Source organism: Lissotriton vulgaris, chromosome 9 (assembly GCF_964263255.1).
Source record: "Lissotriton vulgaris chromosome 9, aLisVul1.2, whole genome shotgun sequence".
Classification (NCBI taxonomy): domain Eukaryota; kingdom Metazoa; phylum Chordata; class Amphibia; order Caudata; family Salamandridae; genus Lissotriton; species Lissotriton vulgaris.
Window position 1 is genome coordinate 856,478,197 of NC_141697.1, and position 24,606 is coordinate 856,502,802.

The window sequence follows — 24,606 nt, forward strand, 5'->3', positions numbered from 1 at the left end:
TTGTATGTATTTTATGTATTTTATACATTTTATGCACTTTATGGCTTAGAAACCATATCAGGCTTTTACAGTACTACTTTATAATACTGTTGGTATTATATGCATTGTACTTCATAGTAAGCTTTACTATTGTAGCAGTTCATTTTCAATGCTTGAGAAAGAAGAGTGTTCAATAAATACCTTTTTATTGAAAACGCCCATCTCTCTATTTTATGGTATGGAGCTGATTAGACTTCTTAGAGAATTATCGGAATCAGATTCCTGGCAGAGAACTCCTAGCTTAAACTCCTCCTCTTATATTCCCTCCCTCTTACCAGACTTAGGTTTGGTACACCGGGGTAGGCGTATTCTAGAAGCACCAGTTGAGTATTTTAGTCATCCTTTTATCGTTGTATGTATTTTATGTATTTTATACATTTTATGCACTTTATGGCTTAGAAACCATATCAGGCTTTTACAGTACTACTTTATAATACTGTTCGTATTATATGCATTGTACTTCATAGTAAGCTTTACTATTGTAGCAGTTCATTTTCAATGCTTGAGAAAGAAGAGTGTTCAATAAATACCTTTTTATTGAAAACGCCCAACTCTCTATTTCTCTTGCACCTCTGGTGAAACTAAGCATTCACGATTGACTGAGTGAAATAGTTTTCTATTGTGTCCGCGACTCTAGAGATTTGATTTCTTATTCTTGGGAAACAAAGTTGTCATGTTTTATGCGGTTGTCAGAAACTAATCCCTTCTTGTTTATTCGAGAAAGTTTCTAGTGACCTCTGAGCTAGCTGGCACTCACAATTAAGTCTAATATAGCCGGTAGAGACCTAGTAGACCTCAGTCCTACGTCTAAGCTACAGGATATATTATTCCAATGCGCAGAGCCTATTGGGAATATAGGAACTACACTACACCATCACACATATCCGCATTTCGCCATCTGCGCATTCGACTCTCATGTGTTTCTCTCCATAATCCACGCAATCTACCTTTTGGTCTGAGATGTCTTTCTGACCTTTCTGGCTCTAACTCATGCATCTCATCTTCCCATTCAGCGAACACCTAAAACTGAGTTGGTCTGGGTCCTTGTTCAAGTTTCCTCATTTTGTCTCTTAGATTTCGCAAAACAGCCACATTAAAAGATCCTATCTCGGGAAATGCTACAGCTCCATCATTTCTGGTATATCTAGCCCAATTTTCCAACCAGACGCACGTATGGTAATCATATTTTGACAACATATAGGAAGCAGGTGTTTTCGGTGGAGGAAGTAATTTTCCCTCTCTTGTTACTATCGCCTTATCCTTTACAAACACATTTTTCAATTTCTTAAGCCATGAAGGTTTCTTCTTTTCTTCTTCATAATAGTAATCCATTTTTTTTTCTGAAAATTCCCTGTCTTTCAAAAGATCGCGTACTCTTCTATTGCTGTTCCGTAACACCAACCTATCATAGCGCGGTTTAATCTAGCGTACCAATTAGAACAAGATACGTCTCCTTAGTGCCTAACCAATAGTTTTGCTGCTTTATGTGATGCACCAATCAGCCCTTACTTTGTCTTGGTCACAAGGACCAATCCCTGCGCGACACTTTTGACGTCAGCTCTGCTCTGGCTTCTGCAGCTTCTGCTGACCCCTCCTTTATAAAATCTTTTGAGAAGCCGTATTTACAAAATATACAACTGAATCGGTTAGTAACTTACACAAAACAACTCCATTTGTCTGTTTCGCTAAACGAAATGATAGATTTTCAATCGCACAAGTATTCTGTATTTCCAGTAGACAGCGCTTACCTCTTCTCTACCACAGAATTTTACACTTGCCAATAAAGTAGCACCACTTCCTCTACTTTACCCTTCTCTCAAGCTCTGGATAATCTCTATTACTCTCCCAGCGATACGTTTTAGTCGGTATATGCAATGATCCCTGTACTTAAAAGCTAAGATTTTATAGACTGCCTTCGCTATGCATTTATCTTTTCACACATAAAGGTCCCTAAACTTGTGATATACGACAATACCACATTTTGAAACAGACTATGCGATGTGCGACTTCACTTGCCATTCTTCCTCTGCCTGTAGACAGAGGTACGAACTTCAGGAAATCCTCAGAAGCCTTTTCAGGACTACATATAACGTAATACGAACTCAACAGATGTTAGTCATAATTCTGTACATCACAACCCTTATATATCACTCTATACATATTCCTAGCTAATTCTATAGCAACCAATGCTCTGCTACCAAGCTAATAACTGATGCAGCGCTACTCCGGAAATGTTTTCTAAAACCATATCACCTTTCCCTGACATGCAAAATCATACACCTACTCATCAGTGGGGCCCATAACACTGTGAGTTACTCACAAAACACTTTCATCCTACTTCATGGATCAGTGAAAATCAAGGGATTTTTGCTGTACCATAGTGGAGCGTCTAAATCAAAACTAAATATTTATACTATTTACACCTGCAGTTTTAAACACGTTTTACCATTTTTTATTAACAAAACATTTTATTCAGACACACCACCATTATGGTCATTGAATTTGCTAGTAAAAATTAGGTGTAGGAAAATACAAGACCAGCTTAATTCTCCATTTATCTAATTTTTATTAAAAGCAAGTTTAGCATGTCTAACAGTTAATTTGTTTTATTTATTTATTTATTCAAAAGTAACTTTAAAGAGGAAAGTTTTTATCTCAAACAGTTATATTCATTTTATTTAAAAAAAATAGACATTATTTAGATTTCAGAACATAGGTATTAGCAAAAGAAAGATAGTTCCCAAAATTCATTTTCTCCTGACTTCCCTAACTAATATCCTCAACTAAAGATTCAGTCCTCATTCAAAATATTAGGAAAATTATTAAAGCATCTTACATCACTGGAAAATCAGCACTCCGACAGCATCTCAGGAGGAAATCGAAAAGGAGTTTTTTCCTATGTTAAATCAGGGTTTTTTATACACTATTTCACTAACTTTATCTATCTAAAAAGTAACTGTCAGTATAAACTCAGATCCTTATTGGACAAATTCGAGGGTGGATGAGCATCACCTCATCATTCTAATATCCAGCTTATGCAGCTTCAGCAGAAATTAAAGAGTCTATTGTCTTTATTAGCGTCCGGCACAGTCATGTCCGCAATTTGCAAGTTCAGACTTTAATCCCATGTTATACAATAGAGACATCCATCTCTTTTTGGCAGTCATCTGTATCTTCAGGGCATATTGCCCTTGAACCTCTTTCGTTCAGGCACAGACAGCTCACATTCAATCTCGGTTTTGGACTGCGCATGCTCAGTTCATCTTCCATTCACAGTTAATAAAGCAGCCATCTTTTTACTAAGCCTCATGGGCCAGAATGGGAACTATCTTATAAACAAACACAAATAAATGTTAATTATTGAAATATGACCCTTCTCTTTGCCTCCCCCCATACTAAGGTTTCCCCATTAGTTATTACCTAGCAAATAAGTAACACATATGCGAATTATACTCACTTATCCTTCGGTTTCTGCCACAAACACATGCACAAAAAGCACATTTCTGCCGCTTTTGATTAATTTGAAGCTTTTGAATTATTACATATCACAACAACAACGTTAATTAGTCAGTTATATTTTTGCCATACAAGCAGATTAGTATTCCCACGTGTATTTGTGTGTGCATACTATACTATGTTGGTTAATTTTCCAAACTCACACAATTAATAAAGGTTACAGTTATGAGGAAATTATTTCACAAGAGGTTTACAAATTTTGTTTCTCCAGCTCGCTCCATCACTAGCCATGCAGCTTCACCAGAGAGTACTCAGGCACACAATTCTGTCTACAAATGCAATACACAGATCCAACAAATAGGCGAAACTCTATGTCATTGACACTTCCAACAATGAGTGGCTGGTGTGTTCAGAAAAGTGACTGATACTTCCAATACTCAGTGGCAAAAGAGGGCTGTCCCGCCACCCCTTTATGGCTATTTATTGTGGTGATGATATTAACTCCGTCAGGATGCTTGTTCCGTCCTTAACTAAACCTAAAACATCTCCAACAGGTAAGGTCGAAAAAATGCAAGCTGAAAAAAACATTTACAATTGTTTTGCATTATGCTAATTTTAAGTGATAAAAGGTCAACTTTACAATTAAGAAAAAATAATAATGAATTAAACAAGAAAGGACAGTTTTGCAAAACCACAGTGAGACGTGTTCTATTACGATTAATGTTATTATAATTATTGCTGGTGTTGTTCTTTAATGTATAATCCAGATAATTTACCAATAATAACTATTCTATAACACGTTGAATGTTTTTACCGAACACTATTTGACCAGGCGTTACTTTATGGCAAATGTGTTTTTTGTTCAAGGCACATTTAAATCTGGTTATTGCAGTCTTTGTAATAGACCAAAAGAGAGCCGATGACATAACTGCAGTTGAAGAGCAGTCCATTTGTTTTTGAAGTTTGAAATCTGTGACGGGCACATGGTGGTCTATCGTACGCAAGGAGTTTGTGGGACGGCCAATTGAGGTTAAAAGGAATTATCCCCTCTAAAAGGGACGAGAGGGAGCAAGAGAAAGAAGGAGAAGATTTGGGAGCACATTTGCTTTTTCAGTGAAAGGGTATATGAATATTTTTCCATGCCCAATAGGTCAAGAAATGCTATGCATTTGCTTTTCCTAGAACTGTGTTTATTTAATGTCTTGCAAGTGGTGGTACATTATATATTTTTTAGACCAATTGTTTGCCATTTTGTGACATTACTGCTAAATAGAAAAATAGAATGGGGTGAAACGCGTGAGACTAACATTGAGCACCTTTTTCATGTTGTTTATGCAGGAAAAGGTAAAAAAGCATCAAGGATAGAACATTAGAAAGCCAGGAGAGATAGAATATGTGCAACCTGCAAATACACCTCAATATAAATCTGATAGTACCTGGGGTGGAGCGTTCGATCTGGCCAGTGAGTCATATTGCTCCATTTGATGGCAATATTTAACACTACAGGTCAACAAAGGGTGTCTTCTGGGGCTGGCCGGCTCACAACGTCCATCTTCAATCAGGGGTTTATAAAGTGTGCTACGCACCAATGAGGGTCTCAAGGCGCTGTTAGTGGAGGTGCTCGGTGTTGGAGAGGGGGTTGCTAGTGCTAGAGGTGGAGAGTCAGAGGGAGATCTTGTGGGCGATGGCGAGTCCTCCTCCTGGGCTGTGGGGGAGGTCCTTTCTTTGGATCTTCTATCCGTCAGCGATGGCGGTGGCGATGTCAGGAGTGGAGGTGTCTTTGGTCCACGTTTCAATGAAGAAGGTGACGTCTGGTGAAATGGTGTCAAGCAGGTCCCAGATCTCCGTGGCATGTCCGTGGAGTGAGCGCACATTGAGGAGGATGCATGTCAGGGCTTCGGTGGTGCGGGCATCCGTTGAGGGTTCAGTGGACGTGGGCCGGCAGTTGATGGTCCAGGATTGTCGGCAGTGTCGGCAGGAGAACTGGTTGTGGGTTGCGTAACCTGAAAGCCTGAAACCGGTCCTAGAATGCTTGTTTCCAGTCCAGGGAGGACCGGGCCTGGCAGTTCAGGCTGGACTGTTCCCATTGGGCCCAAGTTCAAGACTGATTTGCATAAGGCTGGGTCCAGACTGGAATGGCATGGTGAGCAAAAAAGACAATGGATTTAGGCCCATATCTCTGTACTGGGGTGAATGTATGACATTGTTCTACATTCTGTCCATCAATTGTTCTTTTTGCGTGGGTGGTGTTCAGCATCTATCTCTGGCAGTTGTTGTTTCTTCCAGGGTTGAGTGCGAGGAGGTCGACGGGGTTGTAGCGGAGGATGGCCGGAGAACCAGGCTCCCTTGCGCTGGCCGCCGTAGGGTCGCGTAAGGGTGCAGACGGGCTTGCCTTTGGCGCACCAGCCTCCATTAAGTAGGGGCGGGGCGGGAAACACAGTGGGGAGGCAGGAAAGCAGGAGGCGGGAAACCAGCAATGGCGGGAGGGCACAGGGGCAGCACCGGGCACAAACAGAGCTAAAACAGAAAAGGATGGAATTTTAGACAGAGGAGGTGCAGAGGACAGAGACAGAAGGCTGAAGTTCCGAAAACGGGGCAGAAGGTGGAAAACAGGGCAGAAGGCAGAAAACGGGCCAGAAGGCAGAAAACGGTGCGGAAAGCAGAAGTCAGAAAATGGGGCAGAGGGCAGAAAACGGGGCAGAAGGCAGAAAACGGAGACAGAAGGCAGAAAAAGGCAGAGAGAGGCGCACAGGCAGCAGAAGAAGGCAGAAGAAGGTGCTTGACAGCGGAGCTGCGTGAGGGAGAGCAGGTCTCTGTGTCCTGTAGGTAAATAGGGAGAGTTTTGTGTAATAACTTGGCTGAATATTTGGGTGAAAATGGGTCAACCGACAACAGTGCTCCCTCATCCTCTTCCCTAGCAGTATCTGGAAAAAAGATGGGTGTCCAGGCTCCTCCCATTCCTTTGGGTGAGTTTCAAATCCCAAATGGCAGCAGAAAAGTAGAAAAACAACCTCCATTAGACAAACGTAGGTGAGCAGGTCATGCAGCCACCAGTGTACAGACAGCACCTAGAAAAGAGGTTGAAGGAGCACCTAAGGAGTATGACGTTGATTTTCACCAACATATTCAGGTGGGAGGCTTCTCGTGTTTCTGCATTGCTTCCTAATTTGAGAGGAGGGGTGCCAATAGCCTTATTGCCGTCACCTGCATGGCTGTAGCACCTGTTAATTACTCCCCAAATTGGTTATATACATCCTTGTCTGCGGCTCATTCTTTGATTAAGGGGAGGGTAAATTACAGCCGTTATCGTCTGGTGGTGAGGACAATAACAGTTAAATATGCTTTAATCTAAATATACCCTCTCTTTTTCTCTCCAATACAGCTGAGCAAGACATATGGCCCAGTGTTCACTGTGTATATGGGGAGTCGCCGGGTAGTAGTGCTGTGGGGATATGAGGCTGTAAAGGAAGCGCTAGTTGATCAAGCAGAGGAATTCAGTGGAAGAGGAAAACTGCCCTCAAATGATGGAGTCTTCCAGGGTTGTGGTAAGTAATTTTGCAAAGGATAGTAAAAGAAACACAAAACTGGCGTTTGAGAGAGATTCTGAGTGTGAAATAAGACTTCACCTCTGCAATCCAGAGGTTATCTACTAATAGAGCTGGAATAAATATTGATGATATTTTTCTTAGGTCGTGAGAAAACTGTACTATTGCAAAAATGCTTTCAAGAAATTGCTCACTTGATTTGCACAAGGGAAATCTTGAAATAGTATGTCTATTCTGAAATATTTATACCAGCTGCATTTAGGTATTTCAATTTCCTCCCCCGTCTGTCTTCCCATCGCATCTCTGAACAAGGAGCAGCTCGTCTGCTCCACAGAAACGTTCTACCTAGCAGAGTTTAAACACTTCCCCCAATATGGCGCTACCTAACCGATATACATAAAGGGGTAAGTGCGTCACCATAACAACCTGTTTTTTTTTTTGCGTTGGCAGTATTCGTTCCTAGCAGAGGTCGGGTAAGTGTCTTTCTCTTACTTGTTTTTTATGTCATGTCTGCAACTTGCTTTAGGGGCCGCGTTTCTTTTGTTTTCCTGCTAGTGCCTTGCTCCAGCGGGTGTTATGTTTTCTTTCGGGCAGCAGTGATAAGCATCCATTTGCATCTTGAGCCCTGAATCTGTCTCCTCCTTTACAGGTTTTTGCCCATTCGACTGGCTTCTTGTTGTGATTGCTCGCACTTCCTGCTTGAGGGCCCCTCCTGTGAGAGGTCGGGGCTGCGGTATTTTGTTGCTCAGTAATTAGTCCATTGCAGGAAGTGCCCGTGTTCTGGTGGATTCAGTCATGAAGGAGGCTGTTTCTTGCTCTGCTGAGCCTACAGTGGACACCCTCCACCTCCTAATCTATGGGTTTGTGGAGGCTGCTTTCTGGTGATGGGAGGCAGACAGTCCTCCTGCCAAAGTGCCTCTTCCAGCTCCCGTACCTGATGAGGTTGACACTGAAGAGGAGGATGGTGTGAGGGGTTCCTTGTTCAGGGAGCTGAGCTCTCTGACTTATTCAGCCATGTCAGAAGTAATATGAGTTTTTCTCCTCCTGTGGTTGATGGCCTGGAGGATGATTTGTTCATGCAATATTACCAAACTGACCCTGACTTTTTCCTTTTGCGCAGTGCTGTTCGCAAAGTGTTGACCCATGAATAGCGGGATGTTGACAAGTCTGTTTTTCCACGCTTTTTGGGTCAACTTTATCCTTTGGAGGGTTTTTCTGTGGCGTTCCCTCAATCAGTTTTTTTTTTTTTTTTTTTAACAAGATTACCCCCAATGAAAGAGCCCTGATGAGAATCTGTCACTCACCTTCAGATTCGAAACGCGTCGGCATTTAAAGAAAAGTTATAAATTTATTGTTGACTGCATTATTAATTGTTTTTTGAATCAATTTTCCCCTGCAATTAAAGGGTTGCTTTCTTTTGTTTCTATTCTTGGTAATCATAAGTGAGAAATATTTCTTAAAGGCAACGAAATATTTCACAACGAGTAAATATTTGTGAACACGTAGCTTTTGTAAAAGAAGATTGTTGAATATTTGTATATATGTTTTTTTTTTTAAATGTTGTAAATATGTATAAGTATGGTTTAGAAGTATCTTTCTCTTCCATGAAAACTTGAATTTGATAAACTAATTTCAACAGGTTGAAATAAAATACCTGCACAAACTGAAGAGTTGTTTTGTTTGTGCGTTCTTGATTAAATCTTCCGTAATAATCATTATCGTGGGGGCTAGCAAATTCTTTAATGTCCATATGTTCCCTCAATCAGGGCATGATTCTTTCGGATGATGCCCTTCCTTACGACCCAGTTGAAAAGAAGATGAAGGGTGCTGTGAAACGGTCCTATGCCGCTTCAAACTTTTCTGTTTAGGTTATGGCTTATTCCAACTATATGGTCCAGTCCCTGTTGAATGATTTCCAGGCTCTGGCTCTTTGGTTCATTGAGGCGGAGGATGCCTCCAATGTTGGCTCTCATGGAATTCCAGGTGCAGTACCTTTTGGACATTATCTATGATAATTTGGTGCAGCAGCAGTTGGTTCAGGGTTCTCCATTTTTGCACGTCATCATATTTGGATGCAGACATGGAAGGTGGAGTCCTCTTTGAAGTCTGTACAGTTAAAATTGCAGTTCGAGGGTTCCAAAGTGTTTGGCTCCCTGCTGCAGGACATGGTCAAGCAGTCGGCTGAGAATTGTAAGCTTGTGGCCCCCGTGCGACCTCCTTGTCAGGGTTTTGGTTATTGTCACACTTTTACCTTTCCCTCAGCCATGGGTGCTTAGCAACCCTTTAATGGCAGGGGTCATGGCCAGGGGGCACCTGGAGGCAACAAGTCCCGGTCCTAGTCCGGTGGTTCTGCCTCCACTCCTTTTCCAAAACAGTGACTATCTATCTTTTCCAGTTAGGGGTCGCCCACGCTTCTTTTGTTATTGCTGGCTGGGTCTTTCTGATGCCTGGGCAGTTCAGACGGTGACCTCTGGTCGTTGGATCAAGTTTTCATCTCAGCCTATTCCGGTGTTCATGGAGACCCATCTGCCATGTCATCCTCTGAGATGAACAGCCTTGCAGGAGGGCCTTTGGCTTCTGTTGGAGAAAGCTGCAATTGTGGAGGTTTGTCTCATGGAAAGGTGGCTGGGTTGTTCTTCCATCCTCTTTCTGGTCTCCAAAAAGGAGACCACAGACTTGTTCCCTGTTTTGGATCTGAAGGGGGTGAATCTATGCATTCCTCGTTGTCCTTTCAAGATGGAGACTTTGCAGTTTCCCTTTTAGTTGGTGCACCAGGGTTGCTTCATTGCCTCCCTCAACTTTATGGACCCCCATCTGGCAGATCAGAGGTTTCTGCGCTTTGTGGTGGGCGCCCAGCACTTCCAGTTGCAGGTGCTTCCTTTCGGCCTTTCATCAGCACACAGGATTCTCATGAAGTTCTTGGCCCTCCCCCTGATGGGTATTTTCCATTCCCGGGGCATTCTTTTCCATTCCCGGGGCATTCTGTTTTTTCCTTACCTTGATGATTGGTTGGTTGTTTCTACTTCCTTGTATCAGGCAACGGAGTATGTGGTTCAGGTCTGTCATCTTCTGGATTCTTCATCAACCACAGGAAATCCTCCCTTCAGCCCTCCAAGACTCTGAAATTCCAAGGGGCTCTCTTCCGGATGGATCTGAGGATGGTGTTCCTGTCCCAGGAAAGACCATTGACTCTGTTGAAATATCTTTCTTGGGTGCTGTCCCAGTCTCTGGTGTCTGCCCGGCTCTGATTGTGGAGTTAAAGGGAGATGGCTTCCACCATGAATCTCCTCCTTTGGGCCCGTCTTCATTTGTATCCCCTCCTGCATCACATTCTGAGCCACTAGGATCCTGCCTCTTGAACCTGCGACACCTTTATACCTGTGATTCAGGCTTTCCTTCAATGGTGATTGTCCCCTCAGAATCTCTCCAGAGGTTTTCGATCTTCTTCCTTCCTTTGCCATGTTGGTGTTGTCGACTGATGCCAGTACCATGGGTGGGGTGCAGTTTTGGGGGTTTCCAAAGCCCAGGGCAGATGCTCTAGTGTCAAGGCTCTCTGGTCATCAAACTGGCGGGAGTTGAAGGTTGTTTGGTTGGCCCTTCTTTGGTTTGCTCTCCTCCTTCTGGGCCATTCTGTTTGTGTTCAGACAGACAACCAGGTTGTTTGTGCTTATGTAAAACGGCAGGGGGATGCACTGTTCTTTGTTTCTCCTTTCCTGGAAGATCGGTCTGTGGGTGGAGAGGAATCTCCTTTCTCTCTCGGTAGTCTATTCTTCCAGGGAGGGAGAATGAACCTGCAGACTCTTTGAGGCGGGTGTTTCCATCCTCTGTGACCATGTGTCCGTGCCCCCTTCTGTTTTAGCATATTCTTTAACAGTTCCCCCTTCTCAGGCTGTATCTCCATGCCTCAGAGGACACAACCCTTTTTCCACATTTTTTCCAGCCTGGTTCCAACACGACGGGCAATAGATGGTTTCTCCATCCCCTGGTCCCAGGGGCTCCTGTTCGCCTTCCCGCCCTTTTCCTTGATTCCCAGGGTCCTCAGGAAGATTCTTATGAATCTGGCAGAGGTTCTTATGGTTGTTCCAGAATTGTCCTGGCAGCCTTGGTTATCCCCTTATTCTGGATGTGTCTGTGTGTACCCATTGGCGGTTTCCCATATATCCCTGTCTGCTGCATGCTCTCCTTCTCACATCGTCCTCTCTGCTATACCTCCAGCTAGGGGTTTTACACTTGAGAAGTTAGGTTAGTTGGATCAGGGTTGTCACAGGTCTTTGCCCCTGAGGTCCTATGGTCGGCATTGGAAGAAATTTGACTCCTGGTGTTAATGGGAAAGGTCTGTCTTTCTCTCTTCTTCCTTGTGTGATCCAGTCCAGGCACTAGACATTGTGCGTGAAGGTTTGTCATTGGTCTGGCTGTCTCTACTGCCCGGGTTCAGTGGTCTGCCTTTCTTGCCTTCAGGGGTTCTGCTGTGTCTTCTGTCTCTCCCTTGGTGGCTCACATTTTGCAGAGATTTTTGCTCAGCGTCATGTTTCATGTTCTCCTGTTCTAGCCTGGGATCTTTCCTTGGCTCTGCAGGCATTGATGGGTCCTCCTTTTGAACCATTGCTTTCTGTTGATCTTACATTTCTTTTGCCCAAGGTTTTATTTTTGGTGGCCATCTCCATTGGGTGTCAGGTCGGTGAGCTTGGGGTTTGCTGGCTTCTTCCCCTTTCCTGCAGTTTTTCTCTGATGAAGTGATTTTTCGTCCTAGTCAGTTTTTCCTGCCCAAGGTTTTATCTTCCTTCCACTGTCAGGAGGATATTGGCCTTCCTGTTTTTTTTTCTTAACCCATCTTCTCTGGAGGAGGAGGTTTTCCATTCTTTGGGTGTGTTGAGAACTCTCTACATCTATCGGGATAAGACCCGTGCCTTACAGAAGGTGGATTCCTTATTTGTTACATACAGTCTCTTTAGTAAGAGTCTCAGGCCATCCTTGTCAACTTTGACTTGATGGGTTAAGAGTGCTGTCCTTTTGTCCTACGAGGCTGCTCACTGTCTGTTTCCTTCTTCCATCCACGGAAGGTCAACTTGGGGGTTTCCTCTTCCTGGACGATGTTTAAGGGTGCCTCCTGCATGAAATGTGTAATGCTGCTAAGTGAACCTTTCCCCATACTTGGGGGGGGGGGGTGTTTAAAATCTGCTAGGTATAAGGTTTAGGTGAGGCAGATGAGCTGCTCATAAGGGAATGGAACAGGAAGAACAGAACTTGGAGTAATGAAGATTACCGGTGAGTAATCGGGCACTACTAGGCTCACACATATAGGCACATGCCTATTAAGTTCTGTCTAGGCCTTTATTATAAACATACAATTGAAACAACATGTATATAAAGCAATCAAAAATATATGTTTATTTCGAATGTTGCCCTTTAACCCGTTCGATGCTAGTGACGGAACGGTTCCGTCACGAGCGCCGGTTGGGCTGTGCTTATGACGGAACCGTTCCATCACGACCATGCCCGTTATTTAGAACCTTCAGCACAGCGCGAAAATTCGCGCCGCGCTGAAGGTGTTAAACAGAACACCAATTTATGTCCATTGTACTATATACAATTTCTAATTCCTTTCAAAGCATTTTTTTTAAACAAGTGCATAAATACCATTCAAATTCATCCACAGAAAACATATACAAATCTACTCATTAAAATCTACTTTCAAGTGAAATATCTCATATGGTCCCATAAAAATACATAAAACATCACAATTTAAACTCAGTGATCACAGTTCTGATGGCCCTCATGAATCTCCCAATGACACATGCTATATCCAATAAACACATATCAGTTCAAATTCTGCAGCATGCCCACGGGTCTTAATCCCACATTTCAAAATGATTGGGCTCCATTGTTGTTTAACCTTCAAACAGTCCAACAGAATGTGCAACATATCACATTTAGTGTTCAAGCCATGAGTACAGTTTCCTCCTTCATGAAATTTTTTTGATTTTACAATATTATATACCTTACAGGGGTTGAGTCCAACCCTTACTCTCAATAATTCCCTTCTTAACAGCTGGTTTGGTAAGGCATCAACATAGGGAAAGCTCACTTTATTGGAGTGAGCTGGTGGCTCACTCCAATAGTGGAGAAGTGTGGCTCCGTAGTGGAGAAGTGTGGCTCAATGGTTAGAGCTCAAAAACTATATAGAGATGGCGGCACTCGTGGTAGGAAATGTTCACCAATGTGAATAATGTAAACTGAGTTGTTAGTATTTTAGGGTGCCAGGAAATAGTCCCTTCCGGCCGGTGGGGACTGTTGCTTGTACTGAAAAATGGGGGAGTGCAGGGACTGCCTGCACTGTTTCCAAAGGCACTCCAGTGGGAGAATGAACTCCTGAGTTATAGTTTCATCACGAGGTTTCACACATTATAAACGAACGTAGTCGATAGTAATCCTTTTTGAAAGTTCATTTTAATCGATGGGTCACATATTATTTCATCATAGTGACTTATTTGTGGAGCAATATGTCAATTGTGCTTTTTAATGACATCCATTGATCAATGCATCATCCCTATGCATTTCGGGCGGGGCCCTTCGTCAGGGGATAGCAAAAGATCTGCAAATAAACATACTGGTATCAGGAAGGGGAGCTCGCAACCACGAGGTGTATAATACAGTCAAGAAAGTGAAATTAAACCAAAACATGCATATTCCGACACTGAAAGAAAACTGGAGGAGTTAAAGAGAGTCTCTGCAAAGTCAATAGCGCGGTAGGAATGGAAAAATACCAAGTCAATGGCGAGAGGGTTATTGCAAAAACACCCATTAACTGCATGCTGAACTCAGACACAAGCTCAAGTGAACCCGCAAAACGGAACAGTCTTCCGTGTATGATACCCCATAATAGCGTGCACTGAAACAGGAACAATTACGTGCTCGGTTAAACAAACGCGAGAGTGACAGTCAGGAGAACTAAAAAAAAAGCTTACCAGATGATAAATACAGCAGCGCACGACATGTGGGTCTGCCGAGGGTTAGTATGCGGTCAGGTAGACGCGAAGGTAAATACACGATTATAGAAGTGAAAATAGAAAACGGACTTCCGTGAATGTTAGTAACAAATGGGACGTGCCGATAATATAGAGATAGTGTAGAGGAACGGTCAAAACATAATGATGGCCGTGGCCTAATACTGTACTACACTATCAGAGTGTACATACAATGAACAAACAATGTGTATGTCTGCGCATATAAACAAAAACGTTATGGATCGATGTTGGCGGCCATCTTGGAATGGTCAATCACGATATTCATTACCAGTAGGTATCATCACAAACCTAAAAATAAATCGATATTAAGCATCATGAATAGTGAGGAAACTGAAAAGGAAATTCGTGATAGTGAAGGGAGCTAAAATGAACACTGAGGGAAAAGTACACTGATGGGGACCAAAGATGGGGGAAAGGGTTACCGGGAGGATGATAAACGGGTAGGGACCAAGACGTAGAAAAGAGATGGTAACCAGTTAGAGAGGGTAAAGACTATGTGAAAACAAGGTAGATAGGTGAACAAAGAGAGTGTAAGACATGGGGTGATTAGGCACTGGATATAGAACAAGAATGCGGAATATTGACATGTAAGTGCGGAAAGTAGGATGAGAAAATAATACATTGGGACAACAACTCATTATAAGAAACAACTATATTCAAGTCTGTCATTAAGGCCCTTCGGCTGGCAAGCATCAAGTCTCTTGATCCAAACGGTTTCCCTCTGGAGTAGTAATTTTCTATTGTCAACGCCTGTTCTCAGTGGGACAACCTCCAATACAAGGAACCTCAGTTGACTCACGTTATGCTGATGTGTAATGAAGTGAGCTGCCAAAGGTGCTTTGGTTGATCTGTTTCTGATTGTACTTTTATGCTCGGTCAAGCGAACTTTGATTTTTCGTTCAGTTTTGCCTACATAAGGCAGTCCGCAGGGACATTTGAGTAGATACACTACGTTTTTGGAATCACAGGTAGCGTTAGTCCGTAGTTTGATGGCTTTCCCTGATGAAGGATGGTTTAAGATGTTACCTGAAATGATGTTGTGGCAATGGCTGCAGTTTCGGCACGGTATTGTGCCTGAATAGTGTGCAGAAGGATCCACGGGTTCACTCTCAAGAATGTTTTTGATGTTTTTAGCTCTCTGGTATGCAAAAAGTGGTCTGCTGTTAAAGATGCCCTGAAAGTCTGGTTCAAAACGTATCATATCCCAACTCTTTAGGATGATGTTCTTGATTGTCTTGCTTCTTGTCGAATATTTAGATACGAAAACTGGTCTCTGTTCACCGGTAGGTCTGGTGTGTGTGGTTAGGAGATCCAACCGAGTTTTAGTGGCTACACGATTTTTAGCTGCTTGCAGTGTAACCTCAGGATATCTCCTATCTCTGTATCTTTGAAGTATCTGTTCTTCCGATCTTTCATAGGCTTCTGATTCTGAACAAATCCTTTTGGCCCTTAATAGTTGAGAGTATGGCAAATGTGTTTTGAGCGGGGTGGGATGACAGCTGGTAAACAGTAGAGCATTATTTCTATCCGTCGCTTTAACGAATAGGTTGGTTGTGAGTTTGTTGTCCAATAGTGTCACCTGTACATCCAGAAATGGTAAGCTGTGGGGACTGATGGTGTGTGTGAACTTTATGTGATCATCCAGAGATTTTATGTATTTCAAAAATTCAGGAATTTCGCCAGGTTGACCGATCCAGATAAGAAAAATGTCATCAATGTATCTCCATAGGGTCAAGATGTTATTGGTCCATTTGTTGTGGCTCAAGATGTGATCAAGTTCCATACGGTGCATGAACAAGTTCGCATAGCTGGGAGCAGCACAATTTCCCATTGATGTTCCAACGAGTTGAAGATAATATTCGTTATTGAAGGAAAAATAACTGTGGTATAGGGTGAACTGTATGAGTTCAAGTATCAGAACTTTCAAATCGTCATCGATCGGATGGTTGAGTAAGAAAGATTCAATGGCTTCAATGCCCCTGTTATGTGGAATTGATGTGTACAGAGCACATACATAAATGGTTACCAAAGTGTGTAGTTTGCCAGGTTCCATGGTGACCCGTTGGAGACGGTTCAGGAAGTCAGTTGTGTCACGTAAGTAAGTTGACAAAGATTTAACAATGTCCTGTAAGTATAGATCAATGAACTTACCGGTGGGCTCATGAATGGAGTTTTTAGTTGAAACTATGGGACGGAACGGTGGACGGTTCAAATTTTTATGAATTTTTGGAAGCATGTGTATGCTTGGACATTTTGGATGGGATTGTGTGAGATATTTGTGATCCTTGTCCGTAATTGTTCCCATTGTTAGTGCTTTATCAAGAATGGCTTTGAGTGTGTTGGCAAAAACTCCTGTTGGATCACTTGGTAGTTTCATGTACAGGTTCATGTCGCTGACATGGTCACTTACACTTGTGTTGTAGAAATCGCTGTCCATGACTACAAGTGCACCCCCCTTATCCGCTTTACAGCAAGTGATGTCTGGATTGTTGACAATTTGATTTAGTGCTCTCGATTCCTTAAGTTTGAAGTTGTTGTACTTAGGGTTGTGTTTTTTGAAATTTTCTCTGATGGAGTTCAAAGTAATTGTTTCAAAAGAGTCAAAGATTTTGTGACTTACTGGAGCCACAAATGTGCTTTTGCTTCTTAGGTCTTTACATACATGTTGTACAACACCTCTGAATTGGAAACCGAGATAAGCTTATATAAGTTTATGCGGACCTTAAGACTTCGACACTTCTTTACCAACGTGTGTCCCCCCACAAGTACACCTGTACAACATGCATGTAAAGACCTAAGAAGCAAAAGCACATTTGTGGCTCCAGTAAGTCACAAAATCTTTGACTCTTTTGAAACAATTACTTTGAACTCCATCAGAGAAAATTTCAAAAAACCCAACCCTAAGTACAACAACTTCAAACTTAAGGAATCGAGAGCACTAAATCAAATTGTCAACAATCCAGACATCACTTGCTGTAAAGCGGATAAGGGGGGTGCACTTGTAGTCATGGACAGCGATTTCTACAACACAAGTGTAAGTGACCATGTCAGCGACATGAACCTGTACATGAAACTACCAAGTGATCCAACAGGAGTTTTTGCCAACACACTCAAAGCCATTATTGATAAAGCACTAACAATGGGAACAATTACGGACAAGGATCACAAATATCTCACACAATCCCATCCAAAATGTCCAAGCATACACATGCTTCCAAAAATTCATAAAAATTTGAACCGTCCACCGTTCCGTCCCATAGTTTCAACTAAAAACTCCATTCATGAGTCCACCGGTAAGTTCATTGATCTATACTTACAGGACATTGTTAAATCTATGTCAACTTACTTACGTGACACAACTGACTTCCTGAACCGTCTCCAACAGGTCAACATGGAACCTGGCAAACTACACACTTTGGTAACCATTGATGTATGTGCTCTGTACACATCAGTTCCACATAACAGGGGCATTGAAGCCATTGAATCTTTCTTACTCAACCATCCGATCGATGACGATTTGAAAGTTCTGATACTTGAACTCATACAGTTCACCCTATACCACAGTTATTTTTCCTTCAATAACGAATATTATCTTCAACTCGTTGGAACATCAATGGGAAATTGTGCTGCTCCCAGCTTTGCGAACTTGTTCATGCACCGTATGGAACTTGATCACATCTTGAGCCACAACAATTGGACCAATAACATCTTGACCCTATGGAGATACATTGATGACATTTTTCTTATCTGGATCGGTCAACCTGACGAAATTCCTGAATTTTTGAAATACATAAACACTCTGGATGATCACATAAAGTTCACACACACCATCAGTCCCCACAGCTTACCATTTCTGGATGTACAGGTGACACTATTGGACAACAAACTCACACCCAACCTATTCGTTAAAGCGACGGATAGAAATAATGCTCTACTGTTTACCAGCTGTCATCCCACCACGCTCAAAACACATTTGCCATACTCTCAACTATTAAGGGCCAAAAGGATTTGTTCAGAATCAGAAGCCTATGAAAGATCGGAAGAACAGATACTTCAAAGATACAGAGATAGGAGATATCCTGAGGTTACACTGCAAGCAGCTAAAAATCGTGTAGCCACTAAAACTCGGTTGGATCTCTTAACCACACACACCAGACCTACCGGTGAACAGAGACCAGTTTTCGTATCTAAATATTCAACAAGAAGCAAGACAATCAAGAACATCATCCTAAAGAGTTGGGATATGATACGTTTTGAACCAGACTTTCAGGGCATCTTTAACAGCAGACCACTTTTTGCATACCAGAGAGCTAAAAACATCAAAAACATTCTTGAGAGTGAACCCGTGGATCCTTCGGCACACTATTCAGGCACAATACCGGGCCGAAACTGCAGCCATTGCCACAACATCATTTCAGGTAACATCTTAAACCATCCTTCATCAGGGAAAGCCATCAAACTACGGACTAACGCTACCTGTGATTCCAAAAACGTAGTGTATCTACTCAAATGTCCCTGCGGACTGCCTTATGTAGGCAAAACTGAACGAAAAATCAAAGTTCGCTTGACCGAGCATAAAAGTACAATCAGAAACAGATCAACCAAAGCACCTTTGGCAGCTCACTTCATTACACATCAGCATAACGTGAGTCAACTGAGGTTCCTTGTATTGGAGGTTGTCCCACTGAGAACAGGCGTTGACAATAGAAAATTACTACTCCAGAGGGAAACCGTTTGGATCAAGAGACTTGATGCTTGCCAGCCGAAGGGCCTTAATGACAGACTTGAATATAGTTGTTTCTTATAATGAGTTGTTGTCCCAATGTATTATTTTCTCATCCTACTTTCCGCACTTACATGTCAATATTCTGCATTCTTGTTCTATATCCAGTGCCTAATCACCCCATGTCTTACACTCTCTGTGTTCACCTATCTACCTTGTTTTCACATAGTCTTTACCCTCTCTAACTGGTTACCATCTCTTTTCTACGTCTTGGTCCCTACCCGTTTATCATCCTCCCGGTAACCCTTTCCCCCATCTTTGGTCCCCATCAGTGTACTTTTCCCTCAGTGTTCATTTTAGCTCCCTTCACTATCACGAATTTCCTTTTCAGTTTCCTCACTATTCATGATGCTTAATATCGATTTATTTTTAGGTTTGTGATGATACCTACTGTTAATGAATATCGTGATTGACCATTCCAAGATGGCCGCCAACATCGATCCATAACGTTTTTGTTTATATGCGCAGACATACACATTGTTTGTTCATTGTATGTACACTCTGATAGTGTAGTACAGTATTAGGCCACGGCCATCATTATGTTTTGACCGTTCCTCTATACTATCTCTATATTATCGGCACGTCCCCTTTGTTACTAACATTCACGGAAGTCCGTTTTCTATTTTCACTTCTATAATCGTGTATTTACCTTCGCGTCTACCTGACCGCATACTAACCCTCGGCAGCCCCACATGTCGTGCGCTGCTGTATTTATCATCTGGTAAGCCTTTTTTTGAGTTCTCCTGACTGTCACTCTCGCGTTTGTTTAACCGAGCACGTAATCGTTCCTGTTTCAGTGCACGCTATTATGGGGTATCATACACGGAAGACTGTTCCGTTTTGCGGGTTCACTTGAGCTTGTGTCTGAGTTCAGCATGCACTTAATGGGTGTTTTTGCAATAACCCTCTCGCCATTGACTTGGTTTTTTTCCATTCCTACCGCGCTATTGACTTTGCAGAGACTCTCTTTAACTCCTCCAGTTTTCTTTCAGTGTCGGAATATGCATGTTTGGTTTAATTTCACTTTCTTGACTGTATTATACACCTTGTGGTTGCGCGCTCCCCTTCCTGATACCAGTATGTTAATTTGCAGTTCTTTTGCTATCCCCTGATGAAGGGCCCCGCCCGAAATGCACAGGGATGATGCATTGATCAATGGATGTTATTAAAAAGCACAATTGACATATTGCTCCACAAATAAGTCACTATGATGAAATAATATGTGACCCATCGATTAAAATTAACTTTCAAAAAGGATTACTATCGACTACGTTCGTTTATAATGTGTGAAACCTCGTGATGAAACTATAACTCAGGAGTTCATTCTCCCACTGGAGTGCCTTTGGAAACAGTGCAGGCAGTCCCTGCACTCCCCCATTTTTCAGTACAAGCAATAGTCCCCACCGGCCGGAAGGGACTATTTCCTGGCACCCTAAAATACTAACAACTCAGTTTACATTATTCACATTGGTGAACATTTCCTACCACGAGTGCCGCCATCTCTATATAGTTTTTGATTTTCAACGTACCTCTGGCCCTTTTTGGCGGGCACCGAACCTTAATCATGTCTTATGAAGAAATTGCTAGCACCACAGCCAATAGGGCTGATACATTTGGGTTCACTCAAGAAGAAACCAGTCGCATTTATGCTTTGATTCAGGAAGTAGACCCCTCTTCCACGAGCACCTTCTCCAACCCAAGTATGTTGAGACAACTACTCTACACCTCCAAGAGAATTATCAACCAACGCCTACACGCTGGAACTTTAATCAGATACCACAAAGACCAACGTATTCCGAGAGGTTTACGCATCGCCTTGAAGCCAACTCTCTGTCGGAACAACCCGAAATTCACGGAACGATGGTACGCCATCCTTAACCGATGTTCACTGGACTTAATTTTACTCATAGTTGAAGAACTCTCAAAAGTCATCGACGATTTGGATAAAGAAATAACACAAATTTCCCGCAATCTTGAAAACAACATGCCCAAAGAAGACCTTGATAAAGCTCTTGCTGACATCAATATCCAACTCGACAAATATACTAAAGAGATAAATGACAGAAAAATCAGAAAATACAAACGTGATACCATGGACTATAAACTGGGGGAGGTTTATAGTTGGGCAGAGGTCTATGCCCAACGCAGACAACAAAAACCTTATAGTAACCCGTCTTCAGATGAAGGGAGTTCCACTGATGGCTCCTCTTCACAAAGAGGTAACACCAACCACGGAAGACCATTCAGGAGTACTGTACCACCTAAACCATCTGACAGTGTTCCCCAAACCGCGGCTTCAACATCTGGTGTTCCTTTTTTAGAAACAGGCCAAACTGTCAACGTCGAACCAGGCGGAGCAGAAGCTGCAAAAGAAAAAACAACACCAATCGCCCAGGCAACCAGGAGCAAAAAACCCTCGTGATCAACATATCTAAAACGAATTTATCTCAATTACAACAGTCTACTCTTGAACGTGGAACCACTTTTGTTCCAACATACAACACCTCTGAATTGGAAACCGAGATAAGCTTATATAAGTTTATGCAGACCTTAAGACTTCGACACTTCTTTACCAACGTGTGTCCCCCCACAAGTACACCTGTACAACATGCATGTAAAGACCTAAGAAGCAAAAGCACATTTGTGGCTCCAGTAAGTCACAAAATCTTTGACTCTTTTGAAACAATTACTTTGAACTCCATCAGAGAAAATTTCAAAAAACCCAACCCTAAGTACAACAACTTCAAACTTAAGGAATCGAGAGCACTAAATCAAATTGTCAACAATCCAGACATCACTTGCTGTAAAGCGGATAAGGGGGGTGCACTTGTAGTCATGGACAGCGATTTCTACAACACAAGTGTAAGTGACCATGTCAGCGACATGAACCTGTACATGAAACTACCAAGTGATCCAACAGGAGTTTTTGCCAACACACTCAAAGCCATTCTTGATAAAGCACTAACAATGGGAACAATTACGGACAAGGATCACAAATATCTCACACAATCCCATCAAAAATGTCCAAGCATACACATGCTTCCAAAAATTCATAAAAATTTGAACCGTCCACCGTTCCGTCCCATAGTTTCAACTAAAAACTCCATTCATGAGTCCACCGGTAAGTTCATTGATCTATACTTACAGGACATTGTTAAATCTATGTCAACTTACTTACGTGACACAACTGACTTCCTGAACCGTCTCCAACAGGTCAACATGGAACCTGGCAAACTACACACTTTGGTAACCATTGATGTATGTGCTCTGTACACATCAGTTCCACATAACAGGGGCATTGAAGCCATTGAATCTTTCTTACTCAACCATCCGATCGATGACGATTTGAAAGTTCTGATACTTGAACTCATACAGTTCACCCTATACCACAGTTATTTTTCCTTCAATAACGAATATTATCTTCAACTCGTTGGAACATCAATGGGAAATTGTGCTGCTCCCAGCTTTGCGAACTTGTTCATGCACCGTATGGAACTTGATCACATCTTGAGCCACAACAAATGGACCAATAACATCTTGACCCTATGGAGATACATTGATGACATTTTTCTTATCTGGATCGGTCAACCTGACGAAATTCCTGAATTTTTGAAATACATAAACACTCTGGATGATCACATAAAGTTCACACACACCATCAGTCCCCACAGCTTACCATTTCTGGATGTACAGGTGACACTATTGGACAACAAACTCACAACCAACCTATTCGTTAAAGCGACGGATAGAAATAATGCTCTACTGTTTACCAGCTGTCATCCCACCACGCTCAAAACACATTTGCCATACTCTCAACTATTAAGGGCCAAAAGGATTTGTTCAGAATCAGAAGCCTATGAAAGATCGGAAGAACAGATACTTCAAAGATACAGAGATAGGAGATATCCTGAGGTTACACTGCAAGCAGCTAAAAATCGTGTAGCCACTAAAACTCGGTTGGATCTCTTAACCACACACACCAGACCTACCGGTGAACAGAGACCAGTTTTTGTATCTAAATATTCAACAAGAAGCAAGACAATCAAGAACATCATCCTAAAGAGTTGGGATATGATACGTTTTGAACCAGACTTTCAGGGCATCTTTAACAGCAGACCACTTTTTGCATACCAGAGAGCTAAAAACATCAAAAACATTCTTGAGAGTGAACCCGTGGATCCTTCTGCACACTATTCAGGCACAATACCGTGCCGAAACTGCAGCCATTGCCACAACATCATTTCAGGTAACATCTTAAACCATCCTTCATCAGGGAAAGCCATCAAACTACGGACTAACGCTACCTGTGATTCCAAAAACGTAGTGTATCTACTCAAATGTCCCTGCGGACTGCCTTATGTAGGCAAAACTGAACGAAAAATCAAAGTTCGCTTGACCGAGCATAAAAGTACAATCAGAAACAGATCAACCAAAGCACCTTTGGCAGCTCACTTCATTACACATCAGCATAACGTGAGTCAACTGAGGTTCCTTGTATTGGAGGTTGTCCCTTTGAGAACAGGCGTTGACAATAGAAAATTACTACTCCAGAGGGAAACCGTTTGGATCAAGAGACTTGATGCTTGCCAGCCGAAGGGCCTTAATGACAGACTTGAATATAGTTGTTTCTTATAATGAGTTGTTGTCCCAATGTATTATTTTCTCATCCTACTTTCCGCACTTACATGTCAATATTCTGCATTCTTGTTCTATATCCAGTGCCTAATCACCCCATGTCTTACACTCTCTGTGTTCACCTATCTACCTTGTTTTCACATAGTCTTTACCCTCTCTAACTGGTTACCATCTCTTTTCTACGTCTTGGTCCCTACCCGTTTATCATCCTCCCGGTAACCCTTTCCCCCATCTTTGGTCCCCATCAGTGTACTTTTCCCTCAGTGTTCATTTTAGCTCCCTTCACTATCACGAATTTCCTTTTCAGTTTCCTCACTATTCATGATGCTTAATATCGATTTATTTTTAGGTTTGTGATGATACCTACTGTTAATGAATATCGTGATTGACCATTCCAAGATGGCCGCCAACATCGATCCATAACGTTTTTGTTTATATGCGCAGACATACACATTGTTTGTTCATTGTATGTACACTCTGATAGTGTAGTACAGTATTAGGCCACGGCCATCATTATGTTTTGACCGTTCCTCTATACTATCTCTATATTATCGGCACGTCCCCTTTGTTACTAACATTCACGGAAGTCCGTTTTCTATTTTCACTTCTATAATCGTGTATTTACCTTCGCGTCTACCTGACTGCATACTAACCCTCGGCAGCCCCACATGTCGTGCGCTGCTGTATTTATCATCTGGTAAGCCTTTTTTTGAGTTCTCCTGACTGTCACTCTCGCGTTTGTTTAACCGAGCACGTAATCGTTCCTGTTTCAGTGCACGCTATTATGGGGTATCATACACGGAAGACTGTTCCGTTTTGCGGGTTCACTTGAGCTTGTGTCTGAGTTCAGCATGCACTTAATGGGTGTTTTTGCAATAACCCTCTCGCCATTGACTTGGTTTTTTTCCATTCCTACCGCGCTATTGACTTTGCAGAGACTCTCTTTAACTCCTCCAGTTTTCTTTCAGTGTCGGAATATGCATGTTTGGTTTAATTTCACTTTCTTGACTGTATTATACACCTTGTGGTTGCGAGCTCCCCTTCCTGATACCAGTATGTTTATTTGCAGATCTTTTGCTATCCCCTGATGAAGGGCCCCGCCCGAAATGCATAGGGATGATGC

General features: G+C 42.3%; 1 protein-coding gene across 3 annotated transcripts in view; it reads left to right on the forward strand.

Annotated features, from left to right (window-relative positions):
• Nucleotides 1-24,606, forward strand: part of LOC147692367 (cytochrome P450 2G1-like) — a 518,353-nt gene that overhangs the window by 273,224 nt on the left and 220,523 nt on the right. For all 3 annotated transcript variants that reach the window (XM_086938591.1, XM_086938592.1, XM_086938590.1), the window contains exon 3: nt 6,878-7,040. In XM_086938591.1, coding sequence (XP_086794717.1) covers nt 6,878-7,040 — 163 coding nt within the window. The remainder of the gene's footprint in view (nt 1-6,877; nt 7,041-24,606) is intronic.